Here is a 21,159-nt window from a genome sequence, read left to right on the forward strand (position 1 = left end):
TATACACTTCATCTGATTATTTGAACCTGATAAAATCACAAAACACACTGCTTTTTAAATATAATTTATTGCCAACGGAGTAACAGCCACATTTAAGCCATATAAGAACATGACAAACCACCAAAAGATATTCACACTTTCCACACAAGCTGTCAGGAGGCAAGGAGATCAAAATCCTGAAGATTTTGGGGTTCTCATTCCTTTAGCATGGACACATCTCGCATTCAAAAAGCAAGTTAAATTTGATGATATGGGATAGACAATAGCCAATGGACATGGACCTAACAGATCGTTGTGACCAGGCATAAGCACCAACCCAAGACTGATCAGGCAATGTTGGTTAAATTGGACAGGGCAACAGTATGAAGGTACAGATCAAATCTGAGCACTGCAGACGGAGGTCAGTCCCCAAACCACTCTTGCCACTCGAAACCATGGTCATCGCTCACCACCCCTGTATAGACTTTGCCTTTGGTGTACAATTCCTGTAGTCCTGCAATGTCCTACTAAATTACAGCACACCGCATGCTAATTCTGCAAGCGAGAAAATTCAAACGTTTCAGGTATCCATAAGCATTACTGCACCATTTGTTTCAGATGCATTTTTATATAACGTATTGACGCTAGAAACACTAGGTTTCCTATATTCGCAGACACACAGCTGGAGTGAGAACAGCGAGGTATTCAATTTTTAGTTGCACCAAGATAACAAAACAAATAAAACTAGAACAGAAATCCCATTACTTTCTTGGCTCTTCGGCATCATATTTGTCTTCGTGAGGTCACCCTCCTTCTGCAATCTCCATTAGACAAACCTGGCAATACGCTGAGAAACATAAACCCCACTATTCAAAAGATAAAACCCTGCTCCTCTAGATGAAAACCAAGTACCTTTTCAGCATAAGTCTGAACTGTTGTGCCATGGTGGAAGTGACAAGATTCCTTTATGGATGTAATGAGGAATCTGACCTTGACTAATGGATGCAAACAAGTTCCTTTAAAATGACAATCACACTCCCACAATCCTAGCACATTCACCATAGAGATCAGAGAAAAAACAGCATGTCAAACAAGAGAAATTAGAGGAAACATTTTACGTTTTTGCTTTAGTTTCAAGAGAATTAAAAAAAAACCCTGAAGTGATTTTGATTCTGGAAAAAAAAATACAAACATGAAAACAAATAAGCCTTTTTATTGAAAACCCAACTCCACTCACAGTATCCCTTCAAACAAGAGTTTCGCTGCCCAGCTGCAAAGGAACAGCCCAATCAGACATGATCAGAACAATGGCGCTACACGTCACAGCAGAGCACAGCAGCCTTGTTCCAATGGCGGTACGCTGCTGCTGACACTCTGACTCGGGTTTAACAGGCCACGCTCAACAGCTACTGTACGACCACATCGACCAGTAGCGCCCAACCCTGGAGTAACTGGTACAAAATCGGCTATAGATTCGTGTATATGTATACTGCTGTGGACTAATAAATACATTCAGATCAAAGAAAGGCCTGCAGATTTTTTTTTAAGTGCTCGGACACTCTTGTCAGGGAGAATCATGGCATCGTGTAGGAGCAGGTTGCCTGCGTCAGACTAGGGGCTCAGGAATAAAGGAGTCTCAAAATGCTTATGGTTTCACGTTTTTTTTTGTTAGCCAATTAAACCTGCTGAACATAATACTGTGTTTGCTTTTGTTTTTAACAAGCTCAATCACTGTTCCAGGCAGCCAACTATGAGAAGCATGAGGAAATAACTTTGATAGCATGCCAGCTACTTTCTGAAAGCAAGAATAGGTGGCAGAAGACTAGAAGTGGGAGAGATGAAAATAGGACAATATTATTAGCGGCAAACTGCCATAACAACTCATTCAGCAAAGTAATGACCGTGCGGATGCAGAACTGCAGGAACTCTACATTCACCTCAGAACTTCTATACGAATCTAATCTCACAGTCGATGATGTATTTGACAAATTGAAATGTTAGGCTCAAGGATTTGTCTCGCACTTGTTTAATATCACAGAACAAATGTACCCCTGACTGGAGACAGTGAAGCATGCATTTTGAGAAACCATTTTAGGGGGGTAAGATTTCTAAGTCTTCTGCAACAGTCAGCTGGCCTCTGAGAACTGAGGTTCTGGTGCAGGTTGGAGATGATTTGGTGCTGATGGTGGGGGTGGGGGGCGGTGGCAGAGGGGTGGGGGAATGGTAGTCTTGCTCCCGTCTTGTGCTCTTTCCCTTGGCCAGGCTCTGATCACCGGATGGCTATCAGCCCCACGTCGATGAGCTTCTGGATCTTCTGGGCGATCACCGGGTTCTTCAAGTGACTGGAGGAGCAACAAAGAGAGAGGGGATTAAGTATCTTACAGTCAGCATGGTGGGTGGGTGGACTGACCATGTGTGGATGAACAGGTGTGAGTGTGTGTGTGTGTGTGAGAGAGAGTGTGTGCGAGTGTGAGTGAGTGTGTGTGAGAGTGAGAGAATGAGAGTGTGTGCGTGAGTGTGAGAGTGAGTGAGAGTGTGTGTGTATGTGTGCGCGAGTGAGTGAGCACACACGCTCGTATGTGTGTAAATATAAAGGTAAGCCAGCAGGTGGTCGTCGGGGCGAGGCCTCACTTGAGCGAGCGAGCGTGTGTGTGTGTGTAAATATAAAGGTAAGCCAGCAGGTGGTCGTCGGGGCGAGGCCTCACTTGAGGGAGCGCAGGCGGGTGTATGTTGTGTGTGTGTGGCTGGTGTGTGTCTGTGTGTGTGTGTGAATTAAGGTAACCAAGCGGGTCGGGGCGAGGCCTCACTAGCGGCAGAGAGCGTGTGTGTGTGTGTGTGTGTGTGTGTGTAAATATAAAGGTAACCCAGCGGGTGGGAGTCGGGGCGAGGCCTCACTTGAGCGAGCGAGCGAGCGAGCGTGTGTGTGTGTGTGTGTGTGTGTGTGTGTGTGTGTGTAAATATAAAGGTAACCCAGCGAGTGGGAGTCAGGGCGGGGACTCACTCGCTCAGGGCCTGCGGGTCCTTCTGCATCTGCTCCAGGATGAGGCGCATGGCCGGGTCGCTCATGATCTGCTGCACCTCCGGGTCGGACATGGCCCTCCGCTTCACGTCCTCCGGGCTGTCGTTCCGCACCATCGTTTGGCTCACCAAGCAGCGCTGCAGGCCTTCTGTGGCCTCCTACCCCGCAGGCAGAGAGCAGAGAGAGAGCAGTCAGCGACGCGGCTGGGACACGGGGCTAGACGGCCTCCTCACATCAACGGGAAGAACCCAGGAGCACACCACTTCGCTCCCTTAGAGATGGTGCACTTCTGGGAGTGAGGTGCGAAGCTAATCTGCTGCTATAAACTTCCTGCTGTAGACTAGTGTTGTAAATGTAAAAGGTGACCGTCATCTGCGATCTGGTTTTCAGCTGGCGTAGGGTTCCGGAGTGCAATGTTCAGCCCTCCCCGTGATCAGTCCTTGTTATTGGTGCTCAGGCCATTGAGAAAACACGACCAGGCCTGCGACTACGCGGAGGCTTGACGAGCTGGAGGAACGGTCTGGGTGTAAGAACGGCGGCGCAGGGGGACCTCGGGCGCACCTTGGAGTTGGAGTCGAGCTCCAGGGCCTTCTGGTAGACGTCCATGGCTTTGGTGAAGTCCTTCATGGCTTCCAGGGCCGCGGCCTTGCGGGTGTAGCCCTTAACTGCAGAGAGGCAGATCGAAAGCGACGGAGAAGAGGAGAGAGAGAGCAGATGAAAGTGATGAAAAGCAGAGAGCAAAGGAGCAGAGAACACAGAGGGGGCAGGTGGAGGGGTCAGCGGGTTCCTTGATTGACTGATTGAGGGCATTTTAAAATAGGATTGAAAGAGGCAGATGTTAACTTACTGAAGGTTGGTTCAAGCCGAATACATTCTTCACAGTCCTATGGGAGGAGGAAGGAAGGAAAAGGGTAAGTAATGCTGGGAGAAACCTGAATGTCACACAATGTTTTAAGTTCGACATTAAGGCCTAAAATCTGATTTAAACCATGGCTTTCAAGTAAACAGAAATTATCTCCACAAACAAGTGAGTTTTAGTAACTACTGAACTCGCCAGGCTGTTCATATTAAAGACAACCCAATAATTCTTGCTTTTAACCAAGAGCCGATGTTGACTTAATCACAGGCAGGGACTCATTTACAACCATTTGCAAATTCACAAGATGGCATAAATTCACTTAGTAAATAAAAACCGTAATGGGGTAGTTTCCACAACAGCAATCAATACCATCATTATCAAGCTTTCAGCATTTGCATTTCCACCACTCATTTCAACTGCATTTTCATCAGTCTTACGCAGTAAAACATTTCAAAGTGCACCAATTACTAAGGTCTCCTGATACCCTGTCATTCCCCCCCCCCCATGTTTTTCAGCAGATTCCTAAACCTAAAAAGAACTCAGATTTCGCCTCTATTCAATCCTACTTCCAGAGCTTGGAACCATGTGGTCCAGTCTCGACAGCAGGGAGACATGACATTGGCTTTATAACCTAAGGCAAACATGACGGGGGATGCAGTAAACAGATTTAGGTGTGCATACGACCCACTGAAAGGCCATCAGAGAAGACCTCCAGAGTTTACGCTATAAAAACACAGCCGTGTCCCGCGCTCAATTAAGGCAGTGACACCGGCGCTGGTGTGGTTTCTAACACCCGGGAACCCGGGGGGGTCACATGACGACGCGCTGATGGGCGATGAGTGCGCCGTTACCTTGAGAGCCAGCTGGAACTCGGCCAGCTTGGTGTAGCAGGCCGCCCGGTTGCTGAACAATTTGGCATCGTGGGGATTTCTCTTGATGGCTTCGCTGTAATGTTTCATTGCAAGGGGATAGTCACCTGGAGGGGTGAGGAAGAGGTGCTTTAATGGAACGAGCTGTTCCTCTTGGAGCTGTACAAAAAGTTTAAAACCTTTTCCAACCGACTGCCACACAAAGATAACTGGCTGTTGTTAAGCAATGCAGAATGGCAACATGGCAACTGGAGCCACTACTTTGCTCTTATCTGGCAGTGTGGAGAAAACCAGTTGTCTTAAACCGCTGAAATGTATTAATGGCAGACATGGAAAACATGCAGGAGTTGTTCTTGAATAACTCATGTTTAATGCTTGATTAAAATTTTTTTTTTTTTTTTTTTTTTTAAACAAACATTTCTCCCCATTCTCTACTCCCCCGTTCGGAATCAAAACTTGTGACTTCGGCTGCCAAGCACATTGCTACCAGCGCAGGGAGAACTACAGCTGAAGAGCATTCAAAATGCACTCGCTTTCTACAAACCTGCCTAGCCAAGCCAAGTTACCCAGCTAATATTTTAGCCTTTTTTCACAGCATGCCCCACACAGACTAAAACTTACAAAACAAATATATGAATCAATACTTTTTGTTGGTGAATTAATATAGTCTCAAATTAATAACGTTATTCTTGATTTCTCCTTTACTTGCCACCTACAGTATGGGCAGTTGGCCAAATGGCTTGTTTATGACTGGTGCAATGTTTGTCCAAAGGGAACGCAAGCTTCAGCATTGTGACTGGCCCGAGTCCAGCGTGCACGGTGTGTGTGCGCGTGTGCGTTGCGCAAGTCGAGCGCGGCGGAGTCACGAGTGCTCCTCCTCCTCCTCCTCACCCTCACCCTTCTGGAAGGCCTCGTTGCCCTTGTTCTTCTCTTCCAGGGCCACTTCCGGGTTGATGTACGCCAGCTTCTCCTGCTCCTTCACGATCTTCTCAGCCTGAGGGGCCGGGGCACAGACACAAGTGAGGACACTGCCACTCTGAACGAGGGGGGGGGGGGGGGGGGGGGGATGAGCGGGACATGCACTCCCCTACCTGCTGGCACTTTCTAAGCACTTCTGGGGTCCGGTGCTCTGCCAGGCTCTTGTGGAAGAACTGTACGGCCTCTACGTACTTGTCCTGCTTGAAGAAGGAGTTTCCAATCCTAGCGTAAGCCCTGAAGAGGGAAAGGGAGTGACGGGGAGAGTTGGTCTCAGAAACCCCTGCTCTACATAATCCTGTGTGCTTTAAAAAAAGCATTTCAAACCACTTTAGATACACAAAGTGTCATGAAAAGTACTGGAGCTCTAGCAGCATTTCTTCTAATATGTAAATACGTCAGTTCCAACTGAAAGAATTTGGGAAAAGGCAAATTATGTTTATGTAAATGGACCGGAATTATTTAAAAAAAGGAAAGCCAACTTCACGTTATACCTCATAAAAGATCCTTGAAATCCAAATGAAAACATTTAATCACTAAAGACTGAAGGACAGTCTGTTATGATGACATTTCTTCCCTTGTCCCAAGGATTCCTATGTTTAAAATGGCTGCACTATACAAAAAAACAATTCAATCTCACTTTGCATTACATGCAGCGTAAAACTGTTAACTGTCAAGGACAGAAGAAATTACATTAGGAAACAAAAAAAACAGAACAGGTGGGCTGTTCGTACATTTCCGCATGTTGGTTTCCATAAGTAAAGATGTGCGGATTGACAGTTTTTTGTATCAGTGATAGACAGAGGTGACTCATAATCCCACTCCTTACATAATACCAATTCATGAGTCCCCCAGCAGAGCAGCAGCTGGAGGGAGAGAGGAGGGAGTGAGAGAGGAGGGAGGGGGAGGGAGGGAGAAGGGGGGAGGAGGGGGAGAGGGAGAGAGAGGGGAGAGAGGAGTGGAGGAGAGGGGAGGGAGGGAGGGGGGGAGTAGAGGGAGAGGAGGAGGGAGGAGGAGAGGGGAGAGGGAGGGAGGGGGGGAGAGAGAGGGGAGAGGAGGGAGGGAGTAGAGGGGGAGGGCGAGGGAGAGGGGAGGGAGGAGGGGAGGAGGGAGAGGGGAGAGGGGGAAGGAGGGAGGAGAGGGAGGAGGGGAGGAGGAGAGAGTGAGAGAGCGGGAGGAAAGGGAGAGAGGGAGGGAGGGAGGGGAGGAGAGGGGAGAGGGGGAGGAGAGGGAGGAGAGAGGAGGGGAGGAGGAGTGCGGGAGAAAGGGAGTGAGAGCGGAGACGGGAGAGGGGGGGGGGAGACGTGACTCACTTGGCTATCTGTCGGTAGTCCTCGCGGTTCTCTCGGCCCAGATCGATGGCTCTCTCACACAGCTCCCTGCACTTGTCAAACTCGCCCTTCTCAAAAAACACAGCTGCCCGGGGAAAACAAAAAAAGACAGCCCGTCAATAACCTCGCCGAGTCACCGCCCATCAGCAGCCCGAGAAAGCACATCGGCAAGGGGTTCGCAAGACATTACGCTACAAACCACTCATCAGATGCTCTTAAGCCAGAACCACACACAGCAGTGGAGAACATCAGCATTACTCTCAGGAATACAAAACCGCGATATCACCGAGGCAAAAAAAGGCCCATTTATAACCAACAAGTATAACACAAAGCTAACAAATAACTATTTGTACTGGAACGAATGAAGGTACGATTAGCCAGGTAACCTATCATCACACAGCTAGATGAACGTGTGCGGGAGTGTGGGGGCACCTGCTTGGTTGGACAGGTAGGTCATGTTGGTGGGGTCGTGCTGCAGCGCTGCCTCGTAATGTTTCAGCGCCTCGGCAAAGTCCTTCTTCTTGTAGGCGTCGTTGCCCAGCTCCTTCTCCTTCAGGGCCTGGGAAGAGGAGCCGAGGGACGGAGAACCGTCACACACAAAGCCCCACACGAAAAACCAAGCCCTCACGACACACACCACAACAAATGATATGAGTCTAATAATGCTTCTTCACCCGTACGCGTACAAAAAGCTGATATATTTTCCCACTGGTCTTAGATCAGAGGTCAGCAGGCAGGCAATCAAATTGCTATGGCAACAGTAGCCAAGGGGTTAGATTTGACCCGAGAGCACCTCCCCCTGCCGCACTGCCGCACCTGTCTCTTATTCTCCGGGAGGTCCTCCTCTTTGGGAGGGGGCGGCTGGGCTTTGGCTTTCGGGGACGGGGGTGGGGGGGGCTCATCTTCCTCATCCTCAGCCCCAGCCAGGTCGAAGCCCAGGAGAACTGACAGAGTGGTCATCACACGAGGATCCTGTAGCTTCCTAAAAGAGGCACACAAACACAAGATGGCAGGCTTCAGAACGGCATTTCATTGTCCACTTGCTTGACCTTGTCCAAGACAGTTGGCAACAAACATTTAAAACTGCACAGCTTAAGATTTCTATGGTGGACCTCTGAACCATACAGCAGACAGTGCCACACCTCCCAGCACAGCAATAGGATATTCTCACTGGTTTCTGCAGTTCTGTATCAGAGTACAATTGGCTCAAATCCTCAGTGCCGGCAGAACCACCTCCTAATGTTAATATGCATCATTATCCCAGTACTTCAACTGAGTGTCTACATAAAAGAAGCATAAGATTCAAAGCAGTGAGTCACAGTAAATCAGCGCGCGTGCACACACGCATAATACGATGCAATCAAACGCTACGCGATACATAAAATCTTTGCATAGTTAAATTTTTGAGGCGTTCCAGTAATTGTGATATATGGTGCCACCTGAAGGCAGAGGGAAGAAAGCCTCCCCCCTCCCCGACCCGATAGCGCGCGGCGCGCGCGTGCTCGCACTCACGTGGCCAGGTCGGACGGCCGGCTCTTCAGCTGCTCCAGCAGCTCCCGGTACCCGGGCTCGGCGAGGAGGGCGCGGGTGCGGGGGTCGCTCTCCAGCTTCTCGTTCAGGTTGGGTATGGCAAAGGGGTTCATCATCTTCTTTTCTGGACAGGACAGAAAACGACCCGTCAGAGCAGAGGTCTGGAATTTACGGACCCTCACAACCTTCCCGGAGGCAGGATGTAATAAGAGACAAATGTTTTGTTTTACCAGCAGAACGGTTCAATTGACCATTTCTGCGCACGGGTCACCATAAGCACTCTATCACCGAGTCAACACAGTGACTGACATGCTGTAACTTCAACACTGTTCATTTTGCCAAAATAACCAAGGGCAAGGAGAAATGTTATTTCTCTGAGATGAAGCTGTCTATCAGAATAAACAGTACTGTCAAGTTCCAATAAACAGATCGCCCTCTTCCAGGAGACAGATACTTCCCAAGACAGTGAGCAAGTTTACTTTTCTGTTGCAATAACGCGATCTTCCACCCCTACCTGCTAACCGGGCCTCCATGTTCTGGAGTCCCTCCTTCAGTTGCTGATTGGACGGCTCATGCTTGAGTCCTTCTTGATAGGTCACTTTGGCCTCTTCAAATCGCTTAAGGAACTCCAGGGCAGCAGCCTTCCGAGAATAGCCCTGAAGGTTGGAAACAACATGAATTTGAATTGCATTTCCGTCCGTTCATGTACATGCAAGTCGAGCTCAGTCTAAAGACAGGCAACCTGAGTAAAGAGGCCGGTGATGATGTCACTCACTTTGCCCCAGTCAGGCTTGATCTGGATGGTCTGGCAGGCATCCTTCAGGGCGCTCTCGTAGTCGCCCTTCTTGGCGTAAGCGGCGGAGCGGTTGCTGTAGAGGACGTGGTTGGAGGCATCAAGGGCAATGGCCTCGGTGTAACAGCGCACGGCCTCCTCGATCTTCCCTCCACTCAGTGCCTTGTTGCCCTTGTCTTTCAACTCTGCTACCTGGGCAGGGGAGGCAAAGACAGGGTGAGGTGCGAGCAGGCCCAGAGAGCCACAGGTGTACAGGCTTCAGTGAGTAAAGCTTGGGGGGGGGGGGGGGGGGTGTGCCATGTTAAATAAGAGAAGCAAAAAACTACAAACAGGATAGAAGAAGTGTGACACAAAGGCAACCGACGACACGCTCCTCACATCACATTGAAGAAAAACCCACAGAACACATCAGGTTTGTGGAAGACCTTGCATTAATAGAAGCAACAAAAAGCTACAACGAACAGTGCAGGATAATATGACTACAGACTCCAACAGCTGTCTGCATAGGTGTGTGTGATTCAACACTGGGAATAACAGTGTTAGAACAATTCAGTTTGATTAATTCTATCCTTTTCAAGACAACACAGGTCGGGGATGTTTACGTTCCTTTGAGCTTTAGCTCGTGGTATTTAGCCGTTGTATAAAATAATATTATCAGCTCCACCGCCTATAGTTTTAGGATTGATTTATCTCGGCTGAATTAGCATGTCCTATTGTCCGACTAAAGCTAAGGATTTATTTCCCCGTTTAAAATACCGGTGTCACATTTCTGTCTCTTGATTGCTAGCTGCATGTGTCCAACAACACCCCACCCCCATCTTTCTGGAGAGTACGATGGGTAACAACATTAGCTTGGAGCAAACTCCTGATAACACTGATTAGCTATGTTAGTCCGCTAACTACAAATCCGGACCTTTAAACATAAAACAACTAAAACCAACTGCATGGCCTGTATTCCGACTATGCTAAATTAAATGGACAAACGGCAGCTGCTCAAGAGCTAAGCATTGGCATTACAATGCCAAAGAGCAAGTTAGCAAGTTAACAACAGTACACTAGTGCATAGACAGATACACAATAAAATAAAAAGGCAATCGGAACAAAAACAGTGTTTTCTAAACTGTGAAGAGTTCGAACTAGTCGACTTAGATAGACAACGGTGGCTATCATATAAGGCAGTAACGAGGTACCTTCAATTAGCGATAGCTAGCTAGCTGACAACGTTAGCCATGTAGCGCTAGCCAACTGTCTTTCCCTTGTCGAAGCACCGACTGAAGCTAGGTGTAACGTTATAGCTAATTAGCGCTTAGCAACTACGAATAGACAGTTACCTAGCCAATCGCCCTATCCCGGAAAAGAAAGCGAAATACCTTGTTGGTCAGTGCAATTACTAACAAAGAGGACTACACAGCGATGCTAACATTAAAAAAAAAAAAAACTAACACTATCGATTAAGCTAGCTAACCTTAACGTTACCGAACTCATAGCAATAGAGCTTCTTGAAATCGCAGCTGGCAGATTCTCTCCGAGAAAATATGCTTGCAACAATGCGACCAGTATTTTCAACCCGACGAATATCTCTAACATAAATTACTGAAAAGCAAAATATAACCTTAATTGACCGTTCAAATTGTTAGTTACCGGTGTCTGTACTTACTTTCTCCATCGTGCTACCATGAGGTTCCAGAAGCTACTGTGAGATGACAACCTCACCGCCTGAGAAAGAGGCGGGACAAAGAATACTTCTCCTCCATAGGCTAATAAACACGCCAATAAAATAATACGACTTATTGATTTGGTATCTCTGAAGTTGGTACGCCTTCCCTCTTCTCTCTGATTTGAGAGAAATGCTCTGCTCCCGACATAACAGAAGTTAAGGCGGGCCCTAAATGGAAGTTTCTCGTCCTATCGGACGTGTTCTGGAAAACGACTTGTTCTGGAAACTTCTTGAAAACTGATTGGAAACTCGAATTGTGTATCTCAACTGCGCTCCAATCTACACGCGACTATGGAACACAATAGTTTCCGATTGGATATATGGTGCAAGTGAAGTCATCAGATTATTCTGTTGGTTGAGAAGATGTCGGAAGTTGTGCATATTTGAGTTAATATGTTAAATGAGATAAGTAAAACATTATAGTGCCAGGCTTATATGCACACTATATTATATGTAAACTAGTTACAACCGTAATGCTGTCATACTGTTTTTCCCAGATTTGTAGCTAAATTGTACGTATTGAGATTAGCTGGAAGTCAGATTCGACTTCCAGGTAACTACATCTGTGATTGGTTATTGGAAGCGTGTACGAGGTTGCTTGGTCCTCCTACTTACTGTACGTCGAGCCAGAGTCCCCCATATTTGAACACTGACTGGCAGCGCCGCGCGAATATAGGCTGGTAAAGCTCTTCTCCGAAAACTGAAACCGACTGCTAGCTCGATTCCTATTTAGCTACGTGAAACCGATAGTGAATGCCTGTCGGTGTCACTAGTATGGCGTTTCAAATGTCAACACTTGCATGTCGTATTAAAATCCCAATCAGTTTCGGTGTACTCACCCACTCTCGTGGTATCAACAGTGGTAAAGTGTTTGGTCCGATCTTGAACCTCAATTTAAGCTGTAACGATACAGTTGCAAGTCGTGTGTCAAAGTCATTGCTAAATTCAAGTGACCGTAAACAAACGTTGTCTGTATTTACCAGACGTTTGAACGTTTGCGATCCGACCCTCCATTTTGGTGTAACTGAATCCGGACGAAGTGCGAAGTTTTCAACCACCTCAGTGTCCTTTCAGACGGGCATTGGTTGGGCGCCTTCCCGCAAGAAGGCACGGTCTTTCCGGCAGGGCTGTTGCGTTTTGCTGGGTGCCCTGGGTCTTTCCACAGTAGTTGCCTCTCTGCACTCGACCTCGCTGCGCGCCATGGCCACAGGGTCCGACTCCATCAACTTGGACTCAGCCAAGACCGACTGGAAAGAGGCCAAAAGTGAGTGACCCTCAAAGGATAGCCCTGTCACTGTCGAAGGGAGTGTGACAGGGGTGTAACAGGTTGACCTACAGTGCACTGCAAATGAACAGATTTGCAGTTGGATTAACGTAAAGTTAAAGTTGTATTGGAGTGTCGATTCTGCCTGATGCATGAATTAATGGAAATGTGTGGTCGCTGATAATTATTATGTATTTAATTTAAGAAATAAACTTTACAGCGGGCTTCTAGTCATTTTGTGAGATTTTGTACGTGCAGAATTATTTGAAAACGCCCTCGATATTTTGCACTGGTGTCACAACAATATGCTGATAATATGGCGTTGTACTGAAGGCCAGCCTGGAGCGTGTACTACTAGTGACCAATGCTCTAGCGACAGGCTCCTTTCCAACATAAGATCTGCACTTTGTCTTATATTTTGTGCGTTGTTACATAGAACTCAAATGTTTGTCCATCTTTAAATTAAATGCATTGGTTCTTGCTGAGTTTTCATTCAACAACACACAAGGCAGTGCAATTGATAGTTGCAGTGGCCTTATCAGAATGTTACTAACTGTACAGCTCACTAATTTTAGACGTAATACTCTGCCTTAAGCCATTGGGGAGTGGAGTGTATACCTTTATGGGCACAAATTATTTTAAAAGTAATATTCCAAAAAAGGGGTCCTAACCAAAATAAATAAATAAATAAATAAATCCTGTAGCCCAAAATAAATTTTGTTATTGCATCAGAAGTAAATCATTGCAAATATATATACCTCTACCGTTAAAACATAATTGAAATAAAAATCAGATTTGAGTTGGAACCTGGGCAGCACTAGAAGCAGATGTGTACCCTCCTCAATTAAAAGAGGTCACAGTGGTGGAATAGGCCTACAGATACCCTTTGGCATTCCACATTTAGAGAAAAAGTGAAGATAGAAAGTTTAAATGCTGTGCAGAAATGGAAGTAGCAGTACTTGTAGCGAATTGGATTCATAAATCATATTTCATAGACCTCAAAGCTCTTTATAGCAGGGGGTGGTGATTTACCTTCCCTGACAGATGTTTCGCCAACGTGCCATCTAACCTCGGGGATGATTGAGAAATTCACTGGGACATCCTTTCTGTGGCACAGCGTATTTGCTAATGAACAGTGGCGTTGGCTTTCTGTTTGGCCTGGAGGGAAGGCTGCCCATTACTGGTCCAACCACAATTAGCAGACTGGCTGTGTTTCTACTAACCAAGTGTAACCCCACTATGGTTTCAAAATTCACAGAGTTGACAAAATGTAAGAATCGATGATGACACAGTGGCATTTATCCTAATGGGACAGCTGTGTGTTTGGGGGTGTGTGTGTGTGTGTGTGTGTGTGTGTGTGTGTGTGCGTGACGTGCGTGCATTGTTGGGTGTGTGTGTGTGTGTGTGTGTGTGTGCGTGCATGTGCGTGCTGTGGTTGGGGGTGTGTGTATGTGTGTGTGTGTGTGCGTGCGTGTGTGTGTGTGTGTGTGTGTTTGGGTGTGTGTGTGTGTGTGTGTGTGTGCGTGCACGTGCGTGCGTGCGTGCCTGTGTGTTTCGGTTTCATGCCTTAGTTCAGTTTCTGACTTGAGGTCTGCCACCATCCTGTAATCTTGTCCCAGAGGTTCTGCTCTCAGCGTCCTTGGAGGAGAGACGGGCTTTGTACAGGACCTCTGACTTCCTCGCTCTGGAGCAGATCCCTGTCTGGGCTCCATCAGGTGAACTGAACCTCATCCCACCTTTATGCTTAGAGTAGCTGAATAGCCCAAATTGTAATGGGTGCTGCAAAAGAGATGGCTCAGTCTATGCAAGAGGTGGATGGTTTTGTCAGATTGGGCAGAATCAGTCTTGACTGAAATGTAATGGAGGTGTAATCCTTTATCTAAAATAACTACTCAGATGTGTGCCAATTATTGCTCGCGTTCCTTTGATTTAGGACTGCTTGCTTGGCAGTATGGCTGTAGCTTCGTAAATCAGAGCTTTTTTAAAACCTACGTAATGATTCTGTATCTATAGGTTGCTCAACTCTTCTGTAGTGAAAGCAAGATTCCTGCTGTGCTTTTAAAACGAGCCAGGTGTGTTATCTGTCTTGCAGGACAACCCACAGGTCATACACTGCATCCACCAAACGAGGCACTGAACCCCAAAATATCTCTCTTTCGAGGCGACATCACAAAATTGGAGATTGATGGTATCGTCAATGCTGGTAAGAATGAGTTACTTTTCCCAATGTCTTTAGAAACAGTCCTGGTTTTGCACTAAAATGGCCTCTAATTAGTGTATGGTGAGTGTGATGTGTGACCCTTGACCTAAACAGGGCATGATCTGGTTATACCGTAGCAGTTTCATCTGAGATACTGTCTACCACACTGTATCTATGGTGAAAGACCCAGGCAATGATGTTTGGTCCAAAATCTGCTGTTAAATGGAAGTTTTAATCAAACCTCTTTTTAATTAAAATAGAAGTTTTTCCATTTTCACTTCTTTGATATGGTGTCCTTTGTCCTTATTGTAGTTGGAGCACGGGATTTTATACTTAAAGATTTATCGCTGAAAAAAAAATATTTCAAGCTAAAATGAACAAAAAAACCTTTCTTTGCAATGTCCTGTTAAGTTTGACTGACTTTGACTGACATTTGTCAAGGGTGGAAAGTGCCCAGTGCTAATGAAGACGTGTAGTAAGCTTGTCCATATGTGAAATTTGTGGAGGCAACCTTGGCATTGCGCTGCCACAAAGTTGTTTATAATGGCATATAACATAATGTTAATATAACACATCATACTTTATTGATCCCCAGCGGGGAAATTCATCTTACCATCAGTGGCAGACATAAAAATGTTAAACACTGATATAACATCTATTGAAAAAATATAAAGGTTTCTATTGGCTGTCGGTCAGGACATGATGTTCCTCACATCCGTTGTGACTGGCTGACGTACATTCAGAGCTGTGTGGGGGTGTGGCCTTTTTGTAGTTTGATAGTTTTTAGTCTCAGGAGCAGATCAGTCTAGTGCTGGACTCGGTCTCTGTGTGTGTTACTGTCTGCTGAGAGGAGGGGAGTGCTGGCTGAGAGTCTTTTTTTCGCTCACTGTCGAAACAGGTGGTGGTGAGGTGATAGCAGAGGTTGCTGGGTACCACAGCAGGATGTCTGTTAAACTTTCTCAAGCTGTTTTAATTAGCCGAGCCCTATTCCTTCACACGCTGACACTCGGGAAGCATCTGGTGATCTGTTTGGATGACAGTACTTTTGAAGAAAGAAGCACCTTTAGTACATGCCCTGGCATGCTCTATGCTCTAATGGGCACCTGCTCACTCTGTCTTGCTGCACTCTGTCCCTTTGCCAAAAAGGTGTCCAATGAAGCAGCAGCCTTCCTTGGGGCTCCTGTTTGTGAGAGTCCAACTCTGTGCAGATGGAGGGCATTGGGTCTCCTTTTAGTAAGAAGCAGTGGGGCCTTTTTGCCTCCTTAGACATATGGCCCATATATGTGTATTTTACTAATTTCCACTGTGGGTCTCTATGCAGCAGCATGACCAGCACGATTGCACCATTGGTTCCCAGCGTGCAAACACAACTACACTTTCACACCATTCCCTCTCTCCCCGGCTCTGCTGGCGAAGACCGGGGAGGAGAGGGTGACAGGGCTGTTTGTGACCCCGCCTCGGTCACGGGGGCTGGATGAGGGTTCAGAATGAGCTGCTGGGCCGCTCTGCTCGGCGCATGAGAACATGCTGTCTGGGGCTTCAGGGGGTCGGTGTGCTGTCAACCAGGACAAGGCCTTGGCCATGAAGCAGCAGCGCTCGGAGCGCTCGAGGCCTCCGCCGGAGGGTCGGCCCCGGTGTCAAACGTGTCAGCTGTCCTCCCCTTCCCCCCGTCCCCATCGGGGATCTGACGGAGTTGGACCTCAGGAGGTCACGCCGAACACACCGATGGCTTGTCAGCACACCAGACAGGAGACAGCTGTGGTGGCGGTAAAGGCTGGACAACAGTCGCGCCCACACCGCGGTTCTCATTCCGCCTCCATCTCAGTGGCAGTGGTCCTTATCTGCCCTGGACGTGAATGACCGTTTTACTTTAGGCTTTAAAAACCCTCTGAAAGGTGCTACTGGGATTCCCCAGGATTTTAATCGCTTAATGTTTTATTCATCTGAGAGTCCCAGATTGGTTAAGCAGCATCATTTCCAGCTTAGGGTATCTGTAGGCAGTTTTAGTGACATATAAAGACACTGAGGAGGATTTGGACTCGATATGTGGCATTTATTAACTGGATTTTCCTGGACACATGGACACAGTTTTACTGCCAATTAGGCTGGCAAGTTGAACAGCAGGAAGTACACCCACAAGAACCATACACCCACAGTCCCCCTGTCTATGAATCTGGCGAATTTTGCCGCAAAATTGAAAAACGAATGAGGAAATTTCAGCTCTGGCCTCTCGCCGCTAATGGCCTGTGGTTTGAATTAGATGCAGCTCTCGTTTTTTTCACCACTAGATGGCAGCAGAGGCCACCTGTAATTACGTTGAACAGAATTAGCATTGCAGTCAGGGACACTTCTCAACCGTTCTCTTCACCTCTTATTCCTGCTTTTATTTATTGGCCCTCTAAAGGCCACCCGCTAGCGTAAAAATTCAGCTCTTGGACAGAATATCCGTAAATATGCATTACTAATGCTATCCATTGCAATAATAACATCTTTGCTTTTTTATCACAGTATTTTATCTCAGATAAATGACTCGCGGTTCGTGGTATAAGGAGATTTTTTCAAATAGCTTTTGTTTAGGCTTGATAATCATTTCTACCGAAGACACCAGAAAGACTTAGATGTTACATGTAATGGATTAATCCACAGCTGTTATTCTCATGCAGGGGGGTACGTGATGTGCTGCAGTTAGCAACACCAATCAGCAGGGGGCAACAGCGATTCCAGCAATAGAGGACTGGAGCACTGACCATGTTTCCTTTGTCCATATCTCTCTCTCTCTCTCTATGCTAGGCACATACCTTGTTGAGATACAAATGGAAAACAAGCACTGACAGGCACACTAGCGCACACTGGGTGCATAGGCAGGTGTATGGTTATGTCAACCCACTCTGGCACTGGCAGAGATATCAAGATAGAAACGATTGATAGCACTCAGTCTATTTTTTTGAGGTACAGAGATTATCCTAGGTTGTATAGCGTATGTGCACACACACAAATACCCAGACACAATCCATCTACTCATGCTTTACACAAACATTCCTCTTCCTGTTGCCTGCACACATAGACACAGCGCGCACACACACACTCACACATACACACAGCTCTCTCACACACACACAGACACACACACACAGCACACACAGGCACGTACACACACACACACACACACACACTCACAAAAGTGCTGTTTCTTTACAAGTCTGCCATGTGTGAGACAAATACATATACAGATGTTTCATTGCTTTATTTTCAAAGTCTTCTTTGTCCTTTCTTCTGCAAGGCTTGAAAGCACTGACCTTCCACCCTAAACCCCACTGCAGTGGTTTCAGCCGCCTTTCATATTTTTCTGTTTTCAAATTTATATGATTATTCATCACCTTTTGTTGGTCCGGATCTGAGGATTTTTGGACAGCAGTCAGTATATTTATGAATATTGTGCTTTTGCATGTCTGTGCGAGCGAGCAGATTTGTGTGTGGGTGCGTGCGTGCGTGTGTGTACGCGCGTGTGTATGTATGTGTGTGTGTGTGTGTGTGTGTGTGTCTCGGGCTAATTGGCATCGGTTGAGTTTTGCTCCGTGAGAGAAGGCAGACAGGAGAAGGAGGGAGGGTAGGGATGTTGGGAAGGAAGAAAGGTAGCAGCAGCGAGAGAATAAATTGAAAGAAAGATGGGGGCAGAGGGAGAACTGAATAAAAGGCTTGTTAGCCAAGGGGACGCTGCACTCCCACTGGGTTTAATGAACACTGCTGCCCCCTCAGGTTCAGCTAACCTCCACACTCGGATCTGCCAGGGAGAGGTGTGTGTGCGTGTGCGCGTGTGCGTGTGCGTGTGCGCGTGTGCGTGTGTGTGTGTGCGCGTGTGTGCGCGTGTTTGCGTGTGTGTGCGTGTGTGCGTATGCGTGTGTGCGCGTGTGTGCGTGTGTGCGCGTGTTTGTGTGTGTGTGTGTGTGCGCGTATGCGTGTGTGTGTGCGCGTATGCGTGTGTGTGTGTGTGCGCGTGTGTGCGCGTGTTTGTGTGTGTGTGTATGTGTGTGTGTGTGACCGAGAGAGCGGTCAAATCGAGATTGCTCATATTGCATTGCCATGTAGGCACTGTTTTTGCTGCTGCGTGTGTGACAGTGCGTCACATGATATTGCATCACATATGAAAGCGGAACATGTTCTGGACACTGTGACCAAAGCTGCCCCTGCAGTGCAGCTTCGCCCGGCGACAGGTGACCACGAGCGTACACAAATCTGGGGGTTGATTTCAGGTCATCTGCTGTGGTCTATGATCTCAATGTCCACAAGTACGGATTTGCAATGCATTTGCAAAATAAAGCTCAAGTTTCAGGAGGGGAAAAATTATATTTATGTACTAGCAAAAAAAATGTAATTATGTAAAATTTCTATATAAAAATATAATAAAATTATACATATCCGTTAATAAACATCTTATATATATATATATATATATATATATATATATATATTATATTATATAATTATATATGAAGGTATATATATTGGTTATTTATGTTTATGTATAATTGCCTCAGGATTGGGATCAAAGGCTTTTTTTGTTGCTTTGAATTTTTCAAATTCTGATGGTTTTTCTTTAATAAGTGCAATAAGCTGACACATTTAACTTCTGTGGAAAAGGGGTCCCTCCTTGTAAGGGACTCTGGTGTAGAAGGCTGTGCCACCCACTGTTGTGTGTGCAAATAAAGGAAAAAAATCAATTCATTGTGTAAATGAGCTTTGCAACTAACCGTGTACCCCTCGAGAAAACGGTGTGAATTGCATCCAGAACAATTAGGAAATGTTGTGAAATTCCATGAGTGGAAGCATTTTACCTCGTCCTCGGACATTTTTTTGTACGAGTGGAATCCTATTTTAATTTCAGTGTAAATTTCCAGTTAAATTTTCAGTGTAAACATTGTTCTTTTTATTCACAATAGACACAGCAGGAAGCCACACATCACTTGATCAGCACTAATGATGATTATAATTAAGTGTTTGACTTGGGGAAAAACACATTTATGCGTGGCGTGTGTGATAAGGCTTCCTGTGCAATGGTAACATTGTGCTATTCACATGCCAGCATTCTATCTGTAGTGTCCTTTTTAAATTCTGCATCCCTCATTCGTACTTTTTCATTGGTTCCTAATTTCAAATGCACAATCGTATTTATAGATCTGTCACATATTTGCGGAGTGCTCTGGTAAATTGTGCCTGTTGTGCCTAGGACTGTACATGTTTCCCAAGCCCTGGTGAGCAGCCACCACTTGTGTTCAGCGTGCAGTGCAGATTTTATTCCGGTCTGCGGTGGTCTCTGCAACATGAAGGGCCACGGATATGACTGCTCCCAGCAAACTGACAGCGCCTAGTATTCCCAGGCGGCGTCCCATTCAAGTACTACCCAGGCCCGGGTCCTGGTTAGCTCTGGTCCGGTGGTTTTTCGTGACACGTGGGCGTCAGTGTAGTGTAATGGGCAGGGAACCGGCCTTGTGAGGTTGCAGCCTCCATCCCCAGGTAGGGAGTGTTGATGTACCCTCAGGCTAGTTCCATAAGCATCCAGCTGTTAAAAATGCTGAAAGTCGCCCTGGATAAGAGCATCTGCCGAACGCCAGTAACGTGACGTAATGACACTTGACGTGCGCGGGGCGAGGGGTGAGAGGGTGTTTTCGGGGTGGAGTCCCCCGCGCGGCTCGGAGACGGCAGATCCTCGCCCCCCCCCCGTTAAAACGTCTTCTTTCACGGCGTTTCCGCGTCACGTTTTCGGCGGATTATCGTCTTTACCCCCCCGTGCCGTCCTGGTTCGGCGGCCTCCCGTGCGGAGATGGGATCCAAGCGGAGTTATGACTGCTAAACGGCCAAGAGCGTGCTGCGTGTTCCGTGCTGCGTGTTCCGTGCTGCGTGCTGCGCGCGCTCCCCCCTGCCCTGCGCTGGGTGGGCTGTCGTGTGTGGCGTGTTAGGGAGAAACGAGGAGAGGATGTGCACAGAATGTCTGTGGGAGTGGGGTGGGGTGGGGGGGGGGGGGGAGGAGGGAGGAGGGGAAGTCAGTCACAGCTCGGTGCACAGCTAGATTGCCTGGAGAAGAGGAGACAGCACCGGGATAAAAAATGAAAGGGGGAGAGTGTAGAGACTGGGAGAGGGACGGAGAGGGAGAGGGAGAGAGAGAGAAAAGGAGCGAGAGGGGAGGGAAAGGAGCGTGGGGAGAGGCTGAGAATGGGGTGGAAAGGAAGGGAGAATAGATGGAGAGAATGAGACCAATGCTGAATGGGAGTTAAGGGGCGGAGGGCGGGGCGGGGGGTGGGGGGGCGGGAGCGTTTGAAGGGAGAGAGCCATTTTGCATGGCAGGCCATCGATGAATTTATCCCTGTAGTATCGATCGCTTGACTGGCCTGTCTGCGTGTACACGCGGCAGGATTAACAGACTGCCCCGCGGTAATTAATGGGCTTCATGTGATGGGGGGACAGGGCTGCAGTAAACTGGCACGTCCAGCAGCAGGGGGTGGAGCCGGGGGGGGGAGGGGGGGGGGCTCGCGTTCGGTCGGGATCTGGAACAGGAAGCGGGCGGACCGGGCCTGCGCGGATGCAGCCGGGGTCAATCGCGGGCCTGAAAACCCGCCGTCGCCCTGGAG

At 47.4% G+C, this 21,159-nt stretch overlaps 2 protein-coding genes across 4 annotated transcripts in view; one reads left to right on the top strand and one right to left on the bottom strand.

The window, feature by feature from the left end:
• Positions 1 to 1,172: 1,172 nt before the first annotated feature.
• Positions 1,173 to 11,165, bottom strand: stip1 (stress-induced phosphoprotein 1). 2 transcript variants are annotated; one of them, XM_064326134.1, is made up of 14 exons: positions 11,013 to 11,165; positions 9,338 to 9,547; positions 9,077 to 9,218; positions 8,545 to 8,686; positions 7,849 to 8,014; positions 7,465 to 7,591; positions 7,015 to 7,117; positions 5,818 to 5,938; positions 5,624 to 5,720; positions 4,709 to 4,833; positions 3,846 to 3,882; positions 3,560 to 3,663; positions 2,981 to 3,156; positions 1,173 to 2,321 (listed from the first exon to the last, which is right to left on the bottom strand). In XM_064326134.1, the coding sequence occupies exons 1-14, from the start codon at positions 11,019 to 11,021 to the stop codon at positions 2,249 to 2,251; spliced, it is 1,632 nt and encodes a 543-aa protein (XP_064182204.1). In that variant the 5' UTR covers positions 11,022 to 11,165; the 3' UTR covers positions 1,173 to 2,248. The 2 variants fall into 2 exon arrangements, with proteins under 2 accessions (XP_064182204.1, XP_064182203.1); XM_064326133.1 differs by having other exon boundaries at positions 5,618 to 5,720.
• A 124-nt stretch (positions 11,166 to 11,289) lies between these two features.
• macrod1 (mono-ADP ribosylhydrolase 1) overlaps positions 11,290 to 21,159 on the top strand; it is a 76,436-nt gene continuing 66,566 nt past the window's right edge. For both annotated transcript variants that reach the window (XM_064326136.1, XM_064326135.1), the window contains exons 1-3: positions 11,290 to 12,336; positions 13,956 to 14,051; positions 14,429 to 14,539. In XM_064326136.1, the coding sequence (XP_064182206.1) occupies positions 11,826 to 12,336; positions 13,956 to 14,051; positions 14,429 to 14,539 (718 nt within the window). In that variant the 5' untranslated portion in view covers positions 11,290 to 11,825. The remainder of the gene's footprint in view (positions 12,337 to 13,955; positions 14,052 to 14,428; positions 14,540 to 21,159) is intronic.

The sequence above is a fragment of the Anguilla rostrata genome, chromosome 3 (genome assembly GCF_018555375.3).
Source record: "Anguilla rostrata isolate EN2019 chromosome 3, ASM1855537v3, whole genome shotgun sequence".
Lineage (NCBI taxonomy): Eukaryota > Metazoa > Chordata > Actinopteri > Anguilliformes > Anguillidae > Anguilla > Anguilla rostrata.